This window comes from Branchiostoma floridae, chromosome 4 (genome assembly GCF_000003815.2).
Source record: "Branchiostoma floridae strain S238N-H82 chromosome 4, Bfl_VNyyK, whole genome shotgun sequence".
NCBI lineage: Eukaryota > Metazoa > Chordata > Leptocardii > Amphioxiformes > Branchiostomatidae > Branchiostoma > Branchiostoma floridae.
Window position 1 is genome coordinate 12,947,525 of NC_049982.1, and position 15,550 is coordinate 12,963,074.

General features: G+C 41.2%; 2 protein-coding genes across 2 annotated transcripts; both read left to right on the forward strand.

The window, feature by feature from the left end:
• The first annotated feature begins 169 nt into the window (after window positions 1–169).
• On the forward strand, window positions 170–3,201 carry LOC118414108 (THO complex subunit 3-like). Its single transcript, XM_035817885.1, has 6 exons — window positions 170–416; window positions 847–1,003; window positions 1,425–1,629; window positions 1,852–2,013; window positions 2,210–2,310; window positions 2,667–3,201. Exons 1-6 carry the CDS (start codon window positions 213–215, stop codon window positions 2,828–2,830), a joined length of 993 nt encoding a protein of 330 aa, XP_035673778.1. The 5' UTR covers window positions 170–212; the 3' UTR covers window positions 2,831–3,201.
• A 7,152-nt stretch (window positions 3,202–10,353) lies between these two features.
• LOC118414702 (growth hormone secretagogue receptor type 1-like) lies at window positions 10,354–12,079 on the forward strand. Its single transcript, XM_035818895.1, has 2 exons — window positions 10,354–10,768; window positions 11,376–12,079. The coding sequence occupies exons 1-2, from the start codon at window positions 10,508–10,510 to the stop codon at window positions 11,892–11,894; spliced, it is 780 nt and encodes a 259-aa protein (XP_035674788.1). The 5' UTR covers window positions 10,354–10,507; the 3' UTR covers window positions 11,895–12,079.
• Window positions 12,080–15,550: the final 3,471 nt, after the last annotated feature.

Here is a 15,550-nt window from a genome sequence, read left to right on the forward strand (position 1 = left end):
AAAAGTAAAAAAGACAAAAATCAGTAATAAAATAATAGTTTTTATAACATATTTAATAGTATTTAGAAAATATCAATTTATTTTGTCTATTTTAATAAGATTTGATACATATTATCCTCACTTTAAAGTTTCAATAATATCTTTTATAGCAGAAACCCCTGCTTTTCAGTGGTAACTCCAGTCAGTCCCACTAGGCTGTGCGACAATTAGCGATGGCGGGTAGCTTAGATTTTGAAGCGTACTCTCGCTACCTCGAGGAACAACAAAGCTACTTCAAAAGTAACGGGAGAACGAAAGACTTCAGTGCACACTCCTCGAAGGTCCACTCAGTCGCCTGGAGCTGTGATGGGAGGCGGCTGGCGTCGGGCTCCTTCGACAAGACAGTAACAGTCTTCCTTCTGGACAGGGACAGATTGGTAAGATGCCCCCCTCCCCATCCTTTCTTTCATTAGTAACAGCCCTTCTGCTTCTGAATAAAATTACACCCTGCTTCATGAATTTCAGGTAAAAATTTTACATCATATAGAAACTAGCCGGAACGACCTCCGTACTGTTTGGGACTTGTAATTGCTTGACAGTAGCGCTAGATAGGTAACGTTAATAGCTAAGACCATGCACGTGCATGCACAAGGCAAATAAAACAAAGGCAAGATTATTCCATGTCTTTATTGGTATATTCCACCAATGATAGCCAGAAAGTCAACTCAAGATCGAGAGACACATGGAATTTGAACGGAATAGCAACAAATAGCAATATTCCAGGTACATGAAATCTAATTGTATATAAATGGTCTAGAATAGCGTATTCAGTGTATATAATTATTTACTCCTCCAATCCCACTCCAGTCCAGGGAGAATAATTTCCGTGGCCATGGAGACAGTGTAGACCAGCTGTGTTGGCACCCCAGCAGTCCTGACCTACTAGTGACAGCTTCGGGGGACAAGACCATCCGCATCTGGGACGCCAGAGCTGCCAAGTGTGCAGCCACTGTAAACACCAAGGGTATGTATTTGTACAAGTTCGCTTCAATTTACTTTTGTGATGTAAATAAACCTTTTTCGCATTGCACTTTCCTAGATATATGGACATATACATTGTGTCATGCAGCATGATGTTTGTGGCCCATAAAGCTATTTGGCCTGGAACCCAGAGGTCCAGGGTTCAAATCTGCTGATATATCATATCAATCTTGTGCCCTTGGGAAAGACTCTTTACACAACTTTCCTCACATTACTCAGGCGGAAATGAAGACCTACTACACCTAGCATCAGTTATGGCAGTCCCTCGGATAAGACGTTAAGTAGGATACTGCCCTAAACTATGACTTGCTGCCTCCTCTGTCTGTTATTAGTCAAGGTATTGTAACATTTATACTACACATAGTGCCCTTTCAGGTAAATATTGAACATGTGTCTATTTCCAGGTGAAAATATCAACATCTGCTGGAGCCCAGATGGACAGACAATAGCGGTTGGTAACAAGGAAGACCTGGTAACATTCATTGATGCCCGTTCTCATCGCTCCAAAGCAGAAGAGCAGTTCAAGTTTGAAGTCAACGAGATTTCCTGGAATAATGACAATGACTTGTTCTTCCTAACCAATGGGCACGGGTGTATCAACATCCTAAGGTACCAAATAATCATTTAAAATGTATTTGATCAACATGTATTGAATGCATAAATGTAGTGATTTCCATATGTTGTGTATGCAAATGGTTGACACAGTTTGGTTCATAGTCGTAGAGATTTAGTATGTGAACTAGACTTCTTTCATCTTTTTACTTTGTCTCATTACTGTAATATTCAGCTTCAGCTTCCGGCTGGTTTCATTTGACTCCCATTTTTCTTCAGTTACCCAGAGTTAAAACAGCTACAAACCCTGAGTGCCCACTCTGCCAACTGCATCTGCATCAAGTTTGATCCCACAGGGAAGTACTTTGCCACAGGGAGTGTGGATGCACTTGTTAGCCTGTGGGATGTTGCTGAGCTTGTCTGTGTACGCACATTCTCAAGGTAACATGATCTACATCTGTGCCACCTGACAATCAAGGTTTTGATAAAGCATTGTACATAACTTGAATTTATGTCATGTTGCATTGCATGGTCTTACGGTCATTATGTCACTACTTTATTTTTATGTTAAAAGACAGTTACAAAATTGTTGAGATTTAAATAGTATTCTTCTGATGATGGTTGTCCATTCTTTCAGGTTAGACTGGCCTGTCAGAACACTCAGTTTCAGTCATGATGGACAGATGTTGGCTTCAGCATCAGAAGACTTACTCATTGACATTGCCATGGTGGAAACAGGTAAGGACTTTGTTAAGCATACTCGATATACTGCCTTTAGGTGTAACACTAGTTTCATCCAATACATTCAAGCAGTTTAAGATGGGACTGTAAGGTTTCATCCATTCACACTGGTAAGGACCCCTCCTCTTATCATTAAGTGTATGTGGTTCTTTAACATGCCCAAGCTGTGGCTTTCCTCAAACATAGGATCTCTGGCTTTTTATCCCATCTGTGAGGATATCCCTAACCAAAATGAGGACAGGTACTCATTTTCATGATATAGAGTGCCTTTTCCAGGGGCACAAGTTCACAACATTGTTTTGTAATGTTTGTTACAAGCCAGACAGGTGCCATCTTTTCTTGTGTGTGCTCAGGTGAGAAGATCTGTGAGGTGCAGTGTGACACGCCCACCTTCACCGTAGCCTGGCACCCCAGCAAGCCCCTGCTGGCCTTCGCTTGTGATGACAAGGACAAATATGAGCGGGACAGGGATGCTGGGACCGTCAAACTTTTTGGCTTGCCTTCCAGCGAGTCATAATATTGCCAGTTTATGTTGTATTATCTTCCGTTGCTATTGTTTGTGATTGTATCAGCATCTTTTCATGTGTAGCTTGAGTGGTTAAGTTTAACAGTTTTGTACAGTTATTTTGTTAAAGGTATAGCGGTTATTGTCAAGGTAGACAAATGTATTTTGATAAGTGGGAGTAGAAGCATGTATAAGTTTGAGAAGAGCTCTTGATGTCTGATCAGATACTAAAACAGACTGTGTATAAGTGGTTGTATCAGTTTGAAGATACAGTCAAATCCCAGTAAAATATTGTGAACCTCAGTCTGCATGACAGTTGTTTTTAATCATAAACTCTCTTTTTGTAAACTTCTACTGTTAACAAATAAAGATTTTGTACTGTAGATGTGGTTACAGTAGAAGGAGGTTGAAGCACTACACAGGCTTCCCCAGCAACAAAAGATCCTCTCATGTGTATAGACCAGGGTTCTAGCCAGTGTCCATCCTTTGACAGAATTTTGCTGCTGGGGATGGACAAAATTTTGACCATTCCATCCTTTATGATGGACAAAAATTGGCATGTAAAGATACTTAAACAGATGCCATTGAACCAAGAAGAGTCTATGAGCAAAATTTGCCCCTCAAAATACAGGTAATAGCATTTCAGAGTGTCTAGATTTAAAGATTTTCCAAGGGGACCATGCCTCAGGACTCCCCTAGGATTGTCATGCCTTCGGCGCTCGACATGATTTCAAAATCCAGGGGACGGAAAAAGTCCAAGCTGGCTAGACCACTGGTACAGACACCAGAACTCCAAATGGCTGTAACCAGAACCAACCTACTAATGATTATAATGTATTGTCCCAGTATTTGTTCATTAAGGCCTTACCAACCAAATCTTGAATCACCCAAGATGTTGTGTTAGTATCAAGTGATGAAGGAGACTGACTTGTATTTAAGACTCAACATTTTGATTTACAATACAAGTCCCAAAAGTGGACCTATCATTAAACATTCCCTCTAGCTTTCTTATGTGTCAAGCTGTGAACACATTTCTATTCCCTACCCACCATTCTGGCCATATATGAATGAATGAATGAATGATCTTTTTATTAACGTGTCATGCGTTTAGCAAACGCCCAGCCCACGTGGGCTTATAAGACACACACCAACATTTAGCAAAATGAACATAGGATATTACAACAGGTACATAGGTACATAATGGTTCATATATTTCATAATGTAATTCCCAAAGCTTACCAAACACCAGGTTGAAAAAATCATCACTCGGTGTTTACAACAGAGGCTGTAACGCAATCTTGTCATTAATTGGTGCCTTCAGGGGACTGAAAATGATTCTTCCTTTGTGTGTTCTACACCCAGGTAGTACACTACTCTTGCCTACAGCTCCTTCATCAAATAATTATTTCTCAAGGTTTTGCTTGGACCCCAGCTCAGTTGTTTCAGGAAGGCCAAGGATGTAGCTGAATTAGTAGAATAAGGAATGAATTTTTTCCTTGCCCAAATGATACATTGCTTTTTCTACAAGGCATTTCGCATTCTCTGTCAGGCTATTATAACAAACAATAAATTGCACAAGATTTCTTAATGAAAATTGAGGACATCTACATTTTTTTTATATATATAAAAGCTACAAATACAACACAAATGTGTTTGGTCATCTGTGAATATTTTCATCTTCGCTAGCCTAAGAGGGTTATGTTTTTGGTATCGATTGTCCATGTGTTTTATTTTGGTGGACATTATCAACTAATGTACATCATGCAAATTAGGACTTTATTTGCATAGTTATTGAGGAACGTAAATGATCCATCAGTTGTGAAGGTTAAAATTTAGTTGTCTATTGTATTGCACTACAGTTTGTTGCATTCTAATCTGTAGGAAAGGGGAGTGATCTCGATCCAGTTTTAGCTCACTGAAGAGCTAGCCTTCCACTGGTCGTGACAGAGAGTACAGACGCGATGTGCAGTATTTACAGGTTCATTGTACCGGGAAATTCCCCTAGCTCTTTACGACAAACACAGTAAACCACGACTTAACGTCCCGTCCTGAGGACTGCAACCCTTTCCGGTAGCGTGCATGTTGGGTGAGCGACACAGCCGGGATTGAACCCACGGCGTCTAGTTCTAGAGGCAGGGCCGCTAACCACTGGACTACGCACACTACACAATTGTAAAGCTTGTCTATTGCTCTTTACAGTGATATTCTGTTAAGACGATATAGTCATGGGTTGAGCACCATTGCTAATGCAGTAATGGTGAGTTGGTCGAATAAAGAAAATGGTGCTTTAATTTCACTTTATCATATGCCCCTTGTTTGCTTTTTGATGATTAGCATTTATGTTGTATCATGGGAAAGCCTGACATGTATATTTCCTGGGAAACGACACCTCATTTATCATGATCACGCTTCTGTGCAACAAACAATACGAATGATACTGTTGGTTGCCGAAGGAAAGTACAAAAATCCCATTGACAACGTCAAACCTTGGGGAATTTCATCAACTTTGTTTTGTGACTCACTTGCCCGGTCAGCTCAGGTGTTTGAAAGTCGGATCATGCTAATTTTTATCATTTTAAAGGGTAATAAGATTTCCAATGGATACATGATAAAAACAGAGAAATGGTTGATGAAATTCAAGTTGCAGACCTTTTCATGTTGATTATACATTTAGTGAAGAAACAAAAGTGGGAAAATTTACCGCTGTTGACATTTTGAACTAGAGGCCTTTTCTGACAACGTAACATTACCGCTCCCTCGGAAAAGCCCTGATGGCCCCTGTTATTTTGTCAGCTGCAGAAAGTGCTTAGGAGGTGAGGCTTAAGGTATTAGATCGCAGAGTGAAAATCGGACTGCAGTGATTTTCTTCAAAGGAAACAAAACTCGCTAGACTATCCCATGACAATCAAAAGCCTTCTCCACCAGTCTGCAAACTAGTACGATGCTAGGCTCTCTGGGTATATCTCCCCACCGATTTCCAAGAATTCTGAAGCTGACGTTGTCTTGGAAATGTGTTGTTAGTGCTCATCCTGTTTTCCACTCAGACATCACTTTCGCTTGATACTGATAATCTCCGCTGTCAACGTTTTCCACCAACATGTGATTCCTTACTGAATTTGCCTCTTACGCGTCACTATGGCAACGGGAGCATTTAAGATAGAGTGGTATCCTTCAATATTAGTTTTGATGGAAAATGCTTTTGTTGTAAGACAGAGTAAGCGTAGTCTGGTACCCTTATTATTATGGCTTTATCTAATAGCCTGGTATCCAAACCCATTACAGCTGCCGAGTCTCAGGCTTCGCCTTCTCATATGTTAACTTAGGACTAGCTTATCCCTAGTAACTTCGAGTCAGTCTGGGATACTCGTCGTCGCTCCTACGTTTGTCCCAATACTTAATGTAATCATTTTCCTTTTAAATGAATTAATCTGACCAAATCAAATCCAAATGTGAAACTTTGTCTCCGCTGTAACGTCGTGTTCAGCTTCTTTGTTGATTTCGCAGCTTATCGTTTTTAGCTCGAGCTGGAACGTTTGTGTTCATTCAAGTCGTAAGGTGAGGATTTTTGCGTCATTCATGACCTTGTCTTTCAACTGGTACACGTCAGTTTTCTCTTCATATTATTATTGATAGATTGCAATCGAATCATAATTACAAAAACAAAATTTGCTCTGGGAGAAATACGGCAGACCTCCGAATCCGTGATATGCGATTTTACTTCCACTAACGTGTAAGATAATGGACGGATTTTCATCCAGCCAACCAGCAAATTGATTGCAACCAATTGCAACAACAAAGGTTCAAAGATCTCCTGTCTCCGTGAAATATTCTGATAATGTAAATGGCTTACACATTTGCATGGTATATGCTTGGTTATGTACACCTTTGAATAACTCACACCACTCACAATGTTGATAGTCTATCATTTACAATACTTGGTATCTGTTCAATGTTGCACTTGCCACATATGTCAAAACATACCAAAACTGAATTTCTGCTGCGCTTTAAGGTCACATAGTACTAGTATTACCAAGGTCACATGCCAGGGGGCCCGAAATTCACCCTGACCTTTGTCTTTCCAACACCTACCAGCTCAGGTTCTTGAGTTATGCTGACTGCAAAAATCCGGAAACACAGACACACCCAAAACTATATCCCCACTTCACATGGAGATAATAACTCCGTGCTTCAGACAAACTATCAATTAATCAATCTGAAGAACTTAATTTGATTATGTTGAAATTCAAGCTTCAAATTAAGTGTCAAGATCTATTTCCCAGTCTTGGTGGATTCCTCTGTTAGCAGCTTTAGTCATAAGCACTTAACGTCCACCTTGGGTTTTTTTCTCAGCCCTCCAAACGATGCCACTAGGAGGCCGAAACCTACACCACGTATTACTCCGACACAAGAGCTATGCACCACTAGCTAGTTTATGGCAATTTCAGATATCAAACCACTACAGTACCACATGAAGCTACTAGGAAGTCGATTGTCGAAGTTGACCTTCATCTAACCGACACCTACCTATATACTAAAAGTCATGAAGTGACAATCCACAGCTTCTAGGGCCATGTTGTTTACTAGTGCGCACATACCCTGCTAGCCTACCATATATTTGCTTCTGGCGAAGGTGATGTAAGCGTGCGTAGGCGTGCGCACTGTTGGTTTGCCAGCCACCTGTAGCTGTCACAAGTAGCACCTATCACATGTAAGTGGCACTGCTTGCCCCAGGCGCATAATATTTACCTATTTTTTTTTCCTCCAGTCTCATTAATGGCTGTGATTAAGCCGACATATCGCCGATTTGACTTTTTAAGAATGAACCAATTTAACAGGCGGGAAACGCGGTGCTATGATGCAAAGCGACCAGTGCCAATGAGAGAATCAGAGAAAGCAACATATCCATAGTGGGCGTCTCTGCCAACCAGAATTAGAAGGCGACTATATCTTAGAGTTTATCTACATTGTAATAGACACCACCTTGTAGTACCAGCCATGAACCTATCGGCAAGTAACGTCTCTGTGAACAGTTCGGACATCTTTGACGCTCACCTCCAGCAGCTCCATGGCGTGGTGATGAACGATCTGCTGACTCAGGGCGAGCTGTCGGCGGTGTCGGCGGCGTACGGGGCGGTGTTCCTGGTCGGCGTCCTGGGCAACCTGCTGGTGGCCGTGGTGGTGCTGAAGGTTCCCCACATGCGCAGTCCCACCAACTACCTGCTGTTGAACCTGAGCGTGGCGGACCTGCTGGTACTGCTGGTCTGCATGCCCGTGTCTCTCACAGAAACATGGGTCGTCTATCCCTGGATACTGGGGCAGTTTATGTGTAAGTGCACATCTCTTTGCTCTGTCATTAATACTAAGTATCAGCCACAGAGACGGAAAAGACCAGAAAGGTTGGAAAACTTTGTCTTTGAAGCGGTATTGATTGTGAATAGTACAGCTTTTGCGAGTGAATGAGTAACTGTTTCTGGATATATATTCGGTGAGATTGTTTTCACAATGTTTCCTCGCGGTTGACTCTTCTAGCTTTCATGGTTTTCACAACTGTGACCAAACACTTTCGGAGCACACCTCTCTGTCTTATGTGAAAGGATAGTTTCGACGAGGTTTGATATAGAGCTAGATGCTTCTGAATCTACAGATAAAGACATACATTCTGGATATGTACAACTGTTCTAAATACCTTTCATTGGCGTAACACGCACTTGAATGACCGGCAGATGGTAGCCGCGGTGATGGACACTTATCGTCGCCCGTACGCGCAGAATACTGCGATTCGTGTGGGGGAGTCCCCCATTGTAATTGGTGACAAAACATTATTTTGTACTCGGAACAAAGGGATGGGTACCGGTACAGAAAACTCAAGTCCAGAGGATCAGGTTCAGGTCCTGACCTGAACCTGGACCTCAAATTGTCTGTAAACTGGAGAAGAGACAATACTCAAAACAACGGTCTGGTTCCTGGTTCGCTACAAAGGAATTTGTTTAATGGAGTATATCCGACTTGTACTTGTACAAAATCCGTTTCACTGGCTGTTTCAGGTCCGTTTTTTCGGACCGATTCAATAGGAAACCATACCGGAACCCACCCCTAGTCCCTGTGCTTTTTTCAGCTTTAAACACGTCAATGTGTATCTTCTCCTTACCTTGCGTCAAAAGTGGGATTTACTGATGGTGATATATGTCCGGTAAGTCTGGTTTTGGTTGCCTATAGCAAGGAGGTTAAAGAAAGAGTATATATATAGCAACAATTAATTACAGGAAAGTTTTTATGATACCAGACTTACGGACATTCATCCCCGTGTTAATCTCTTTTTTTTGTACGTATATGTAGATGCCGGGCACTTTTCTAAAAAGAACGTCCATTAACATGGCTTCCATGTGCACATTTAGCCTGGTATCCAGCCGTAATATAGCTTCCGAAAATATAGCTTCCTTTTTCTCCCTTATCCGTAATATAGCTCCCGAGTCTCTTCTCTCCTCTTCGCATTACGAAGAGGAGAGAAGAGACTCGGGAGCTATATTATGGTTCGATACCAGGCTAGTGCATATTGGTAGTGACAGAAGGTCCAGGGAAATCATCGTTGATGGTCAACGGTTTCCGTCCATAGTTATGCATTAGAATTCAAATCTAAAATCAACGTCCGTGATTTTAATGGATAAGCATTTGAGCCTTGTAGTACACGGGCTGGCATTTTTGTAAAGAAATAATCACTTCTCATCGTCCTGCTGTTCAGTACACGTCAGCCGCAGGTGCTGTTTCCTCCTTACTTCCCATTTAATGACATTTACGTAGATTGCCCTGGCAACAAGGCGTTACACACAAGCCTCTCTTGATTTACAGTGTTTCACTCCTGAATTAGGCAGATGACTCAAATATGAGATATATAATATCCACTAATAAGGTTAGTCAACTACAGACGCCAAGCCGAGGCTGGTGCCGGTAAATACAGTGCTGGTAAAACAAACTGGTAAGGAGAGATTGAATTTTTTAGACTCTCCTGGTCAGTGCTGAATCACGAGGCGAAAAAGGTGGGGCACTGAGCATGCCAGTGCTACCGCTTTTCAAGAAATGGTGGACAAAGAGGAGTGTTTGGTCCTCCCCTCCTGTCATTTTATACATCATTCAACATGCTACCCTTCATTTTACCCTGGCATTTTAGAGTCAGGTTCTCTGTGGTCTTTCATCACACGTGTATTCATGGAGAAATCCTTGCTTAGTTTTGTGGGTTGTGACTGTAAAGTCAACTTTTGCTGTCCAAATCCGCCAAATGTGCTCACCTGTGACTAATGAGGTGGCAAGGTGGTCTTTTGGGTTCTTAACTTAGAATCTAGAGGTTCTTGGTTTGACCCCCTAGCAGACCCCAATGTTATGCCCTTGGAAAGACACTTTAACATTGGGGCCTGCTAGGGGTTGAAACACGGCGTATTCTTCGCTTAGGTGGAATCACTACCTAGCTTCAGTTGTGAAAATACTCTCAGATCTCTAGTTTGTTGTGTTTAAGTGGATTGTTGTCATTACTTCATAAAGATGTCATATATATATTTTTAAATAGTTTTGATTACATCTTACCATAGATATTTGTCGTGATTGTGAGCTCTGGACACCATCTTAGTTCCTTCCAATTATATATCACACCAATTAATTGTGCTTGTTTCTCTTCTTCCAGGCTACTTCTCTCCGTTCATGGAGTTCGTGACGTTCCACGCCTCCACCCTGACCATCATGGTTATCAGCGTGGAGCGCTACTTCGTCATCTGCAAGCCGCTGCACTGTAAGGAGACCCTGACGGGCCGGTTCATCGCCGGCGTGCTGGTGGTGCTGTGGGCGGCAGCCTTCATCACCAGTCTGCCTGTCCTGTTCATCACACACTTCAAACAGATCGACTCTGTCGGACCGGACCAACTCTACACGTGTGAGACGGAAAGCTCCACCTTTTGGGCTAGGGTATGACATATTACTGACTTGTTGTGGTGATAAAGACGGCAATGTTAAGCATGATCATGAACGCTGAATGACTGGACATCAATTTTTATAGTGATATCATAACGGAAGGGATGTTTTTATTTGACATTAGAGTTTTCTTACAGAATCAGTTAGTCAACTTAGTTGACGTTTCGATACCTGTCAGACATCTTCCTCAGAGCTTCTAACTGGAGGTCTGCTTCTCAACGTCAGCTAAGGCGAGATTAACTGATGTGTAAAAGAAAAATTGTAATTTGTCATGCGATCTATTGCCCTTATAATCAATCCTGAGTTTAATGACAACTATACTACATCGATATAAGTTTTCTTGTCTCTGTAATTGTACAAGTGCTAATAACTCTGTAATCAGAAATGACATACTAGGATCACTCAATTGAGATGAATACAGTAAGACTGGTTTTATACTTCATTTTCTATATGGACTGATGCATTTTGTAACTTATTCTTCTCATTATTGGTCGGTAAAAAGTCACTGCGCTCCATGACTGCGGCGATATTCCAAAATGCCATTCCCGTCTCAAACACAACATACCCAGACCGATTTACCGGATGCTGTTCCCTCATGCAGGTGTACCTGTCGTCCAGCGCAGCCGTGTTTTACTTCGTGCCCATCGTGCTGCTGTCCGGCTGCTGCCTGGTCATCAGCCGCCACCTGAACAACCCTGACGCCCAGCCGTCCGTGGGACAGAGGGCGGCGATGGTCAACCGGATCCGCTCCCGTAAGCAGGTGACGTACATGCTGCTTGCCGTGGCCGTGCTGTTCTTCATCTGTCTCCTGCCCTACCGCGTCACCATGCTGGGACTAATCTATGACGTGCAGAAAATGCTGCAGCTGATGGGCAGAAAGAGCGTGCTGATCCTCATCATGATCTGCCGCATCATGGTGTACATCAACTCCACGGTCAACCCCATCCTCTACAACATCAACTCCTCCAAGTTCCGCAGCGCCTTTAAGCAGACCATCGGCATCACAACAGAGAGAAAGGCCAGTCGAGGCACGCTTGAAGCGATACCGATGACCGGTAACACCCGCAGACACACACGCAGGAGATCGACTGCCATTTCCGTTGATGGGGCCCACGACTAGGTCATAACGAAAGTACGACATCATCACATTCGTAATTGTTGATTTTTCCAGAACTCCAACATTTTCCCAATCCTAATCCGCTCTTTCAACTTCCTGTTCCCTAATTCTCCGTCACATTATATACGATCTTCGGAAGTACTTCGCGATCGCAGGAAGGTCGGCTGATTTTAAGATCCTTACCACGACCCCATACCTTCGCCAAATGATCCTAACCTTTCTTTACAACTCCTGTATTAATTGTGCTTGTAATTAATTATGCAAATTATATGTTAACAAAATTTCATAATTAATTATGCAAATTAGATACCAATTTGCATGATATATGTCATTATATGAAGCATCACTTCAGCTATCTACATGCCAAAAATCATGACAATCCGTTAACCCCTTCTTGAGTTATTCCCTTTTAAAATCTGACACTAAACCTGCCCTGCAGTTTAAGAACAAGCCGCTAGGGGGCCCAAACCTACACCACTTACTCTTGGCATCAAGAGCTGTCTACCACTAAAAAATCATAGCCGCAGCATGTTCAGAACATGAGATATCAAACCAGGAAGTTCTGCTGCAGCACCGTAACAGGCCACCAGGGGGCCCAAAATCTAATCGTTTTCAGGTCTCATCAAGACCTACCCACATACCAAATATCAATACAATCCATGTAGGCGTTCTTGAGTTATGCTGGTCTTCTTCATACAAACATACAAACATACAAACACACGCTACCCAAAATATAACCTTCTCGGCGAAGTTATCGACTGAGTATTAGGTTTCCTTTTAAAATGATTCTCCTTAATGGCACCAGGAAGGAAATACGTACCCATACCAAGTTGAAGGTGAATACAATAAAAACATATTGTGCTAATTAGGCCTGATTTACATAATTAATCCTAATCACGACTATTTACCTTGCGGTAGATGCTATGTCATATCGGAAGTGAAGGAGCTTCTAGGAAAAATGCATACGACAGAATATGTGTTATGCTATGAGTACTATTTGCATGATTAATGCAGAAACTTCATACATGTACTTCTTTTAACGTTAGAGATTTCCTATTAGAGATATAGGTTGTACACACAGATATGTAGCAGGAAAGATGAATACAATGAAATACTGTATTCCTGATGCTAACGAGGACCTAATTTGCATATCTAATGCACGTAGGACTATTCCCCTCGGTGTAAGTGATACGACTGTCATGTTAGATCTAAAGGTACATTTAGGAAAGGTACATACAACAGACTGACTAGCTGTGCATTATGACAATGAGTATCTCATTTGTATAATAAATGCAGAAACTTCATATTTCCTCTGTGGTCAATGGTTACTTCCTATTGAAGGGTTCTGCTCATGATGACCTAAAATTATGGGGATGAATGGTGGTAAATGGTTTGGACTTAACATGGGAGAGAAAGATATGCTACAGCTTCTCGGAAATGTTGCCTTTCTACTGTTTGTACTAAATCACGTTGGTGTGGTACCGATACTGTGTTGTCAATTACAGCACAAAATAGAACATTGGAGATTGTATATTTGTAGATTATATATTTTTAGATTATTTATAGATCAACATCAGTAAGCTATAATTGTATGTTAAGGTGCAAAGAGTATAGGAACAAGTTACTTTGACCCAGTATATGAAATATTATAATAGCGAGTACAGGATATATCAGTTGACTGCTAATATGAGAACTGAACGGATATTTGGATTAAGTTAAGTTAAGAACACATATCATAAGTTTCCTTAAGAAAATCGTCTTAAATGTGACAATATGACTGACGTATTCTCATAGATGGTAGATTTGATATGATACATGCCATCGACCATTGAAGGTACTAGGTTTAGACCTTTAGAGGAATTTCTACTTTTTGTAGAGAGGAAGGAAAGAATGAACGTTATTGTACATGTACACTGGGTTAATTACAGGTCACAACGAAAGAATAGTTTACAGATGCCTGTATACATTGGCAGGCTGGCGGAAATATAATCATTCGAGTGAATACTGACTACTCGCTTCTTTGTTATTCTGAAAAAGTAAGAACAGAATGTTTTATAATCAAAGTTTTTTTGTGAAAATATCAATTATCTGTCTGCATTAATGTATGGTAACAGTGCATCGGTCTATACATTTCAATTCTACCTTTGTTGTATTACCTATATTCTACTGCAAAATCTTCACATGACATTTTTCCTTTTTTTCATATTCACGATATTTCTCCATCTAGATAATTGTATTAGTTTTAGTATGTTAACGGAAGCTGTGCATTACGTGCTTTTCTTAATATGATACTGTTCGTACATAGAATAAAGAGAAGGAAGCTAACTTCGAGTACATTGAATTTTGTGAGTATATGAGGATTTGATATCAAACAACCACTACAACAAGGTAGATGCACAAGATCTGTTCCGATGTACGGTACCAAGGAGACACAGCTGGGGTTTACAGGGAGCACAAACTATTTACCCTTTCTCGTCCTTCCATTAACTTTCTTCCACGTACATTTAGGCCACAGCAAGTAAATTTTATGGATGACATCAGCGCGCGCATTAATTTTCGCCTGATTCCAGAAAACAAAACAAGATTTTTTTCTTCTGTAGAGATGGTCAACATGACGATTAAGTACCAAAATGAGCAAATATGTTGTATTATAGCCTACTGTACTTGCGAGGTACCCAGGGCTGTAGTTGTAGAAATGAAACTTATTGGATAGTTGTAAAAGTGACACCAATATGGAAGCCATGAGTGTGGTTACCAACTTTGTTGGTGATGCCAGTCTTCCACACCAGTGTCACTTTTACCACACCAGTACATGTCTTGAATACATGAATGAATGCCTTGTTGGCTCTGATACCATGTTTTGTCCCTTTAATTCTTGTTACAACATTTAGCACAACTTTATGGTGCCTAATTTTGAAAATGTAGCCATGTTTTTTTTTCACCCATCTTGTTTTTTTCGCCCTATCGCACTATTTTTGCAGTCTGCAGAGGATGTCATCCATAAAATTTACTTGCTGTGGCCTTATATAATTCAAGGTGAAAACTAAGCTCACGCTCCACTCTACGCGTCAATAATTTGGTGGTGTAGATATTTCAATAGTTCCTTTCTTCAGGTTTGCCTCTGTGCTTTCGCCAATGTCAGCTGACTTGAACCCACTGAAGTTTGAGGAATCGCTCTCCGCATCAAGTACAGAGAAAACTTTCTCTAGAAGTCTCAATGCTGTCTCCTTTTTAAAAGACCAAAGCTACGTAGTGTCACTTTGCTTATTACTGTAAATATTTCAATAGTCCCTAGGCCTTTCTTCAGGCTTCCCTCTGTACTTCCGCCAATGCCGGCTGACTTAAACCCACTGAAGTTTGAGGAAGTTCTCTGTATCAAGTACAGAGAAAACTTTCTCTAGAAGTATCAATCGGCTGTCTCCTTTTTAAAAGAACAAAACTACGTATTGTCCCTTTGCTTATTATGTGACCTTTCCTAGCTGCGAGGCCTTTCTTCAGGTTTGCCTCTGTACTTCCGCCAATATCGGCTGACTTAAACCAACTGAAGTTTGAGGAATCGCTCCCTGCATCAAGTATCAGAGAACTTTCTCTGGAAGTATCAATCGCGATCCTTTTTAAAAGTCTTAGAACAAAACTACGTATGTCCCTTTTGTTTAGTA

What these genes read in the sequence shown, in the direction of transcription:
- LOC118414108 (XM_035817885.1), top strand. Translation starts at nt 213, where the DNA reads ATGGCGGGTAGCTTAGATTTTGAAGCGTACTCTCGCTACCTCGAGGAA. An exon ending in AGCCACTGTAAACACCAAGG is followed by an intron (nt 1,004 to 1,424) that starts GTATGTATTTGT and finishes GTCTATTTCCAG; the next exon opens with GTGAAAATATCAACATCTGC. An exon ending in TGTGTACGCACATTCTCAAG is followed by an intron (nt 2,014 to 2,209) that starts GTAACATGATCT and finishes CCATTCTTTCAG; the next exon opens with GTTAGACTGGCCTGTCAGAA.
- LOC118414702 (XM_035818895.1), top strand. Translation starts at nt 10,508, where the DNA reads ATGGAGTTCGTGACGTTCCACGCCTCCACCCTGACCATCATGGTTATC. An exon ending in GCTCCACCTTTTGGGCTAGG is followed by an intron (nt 10,769 to 11,375) that starts GTATGACATATT and finishes TCCCTCATGCAG; the next exon opens with GTGTACCTGTCGTCCAGCGC.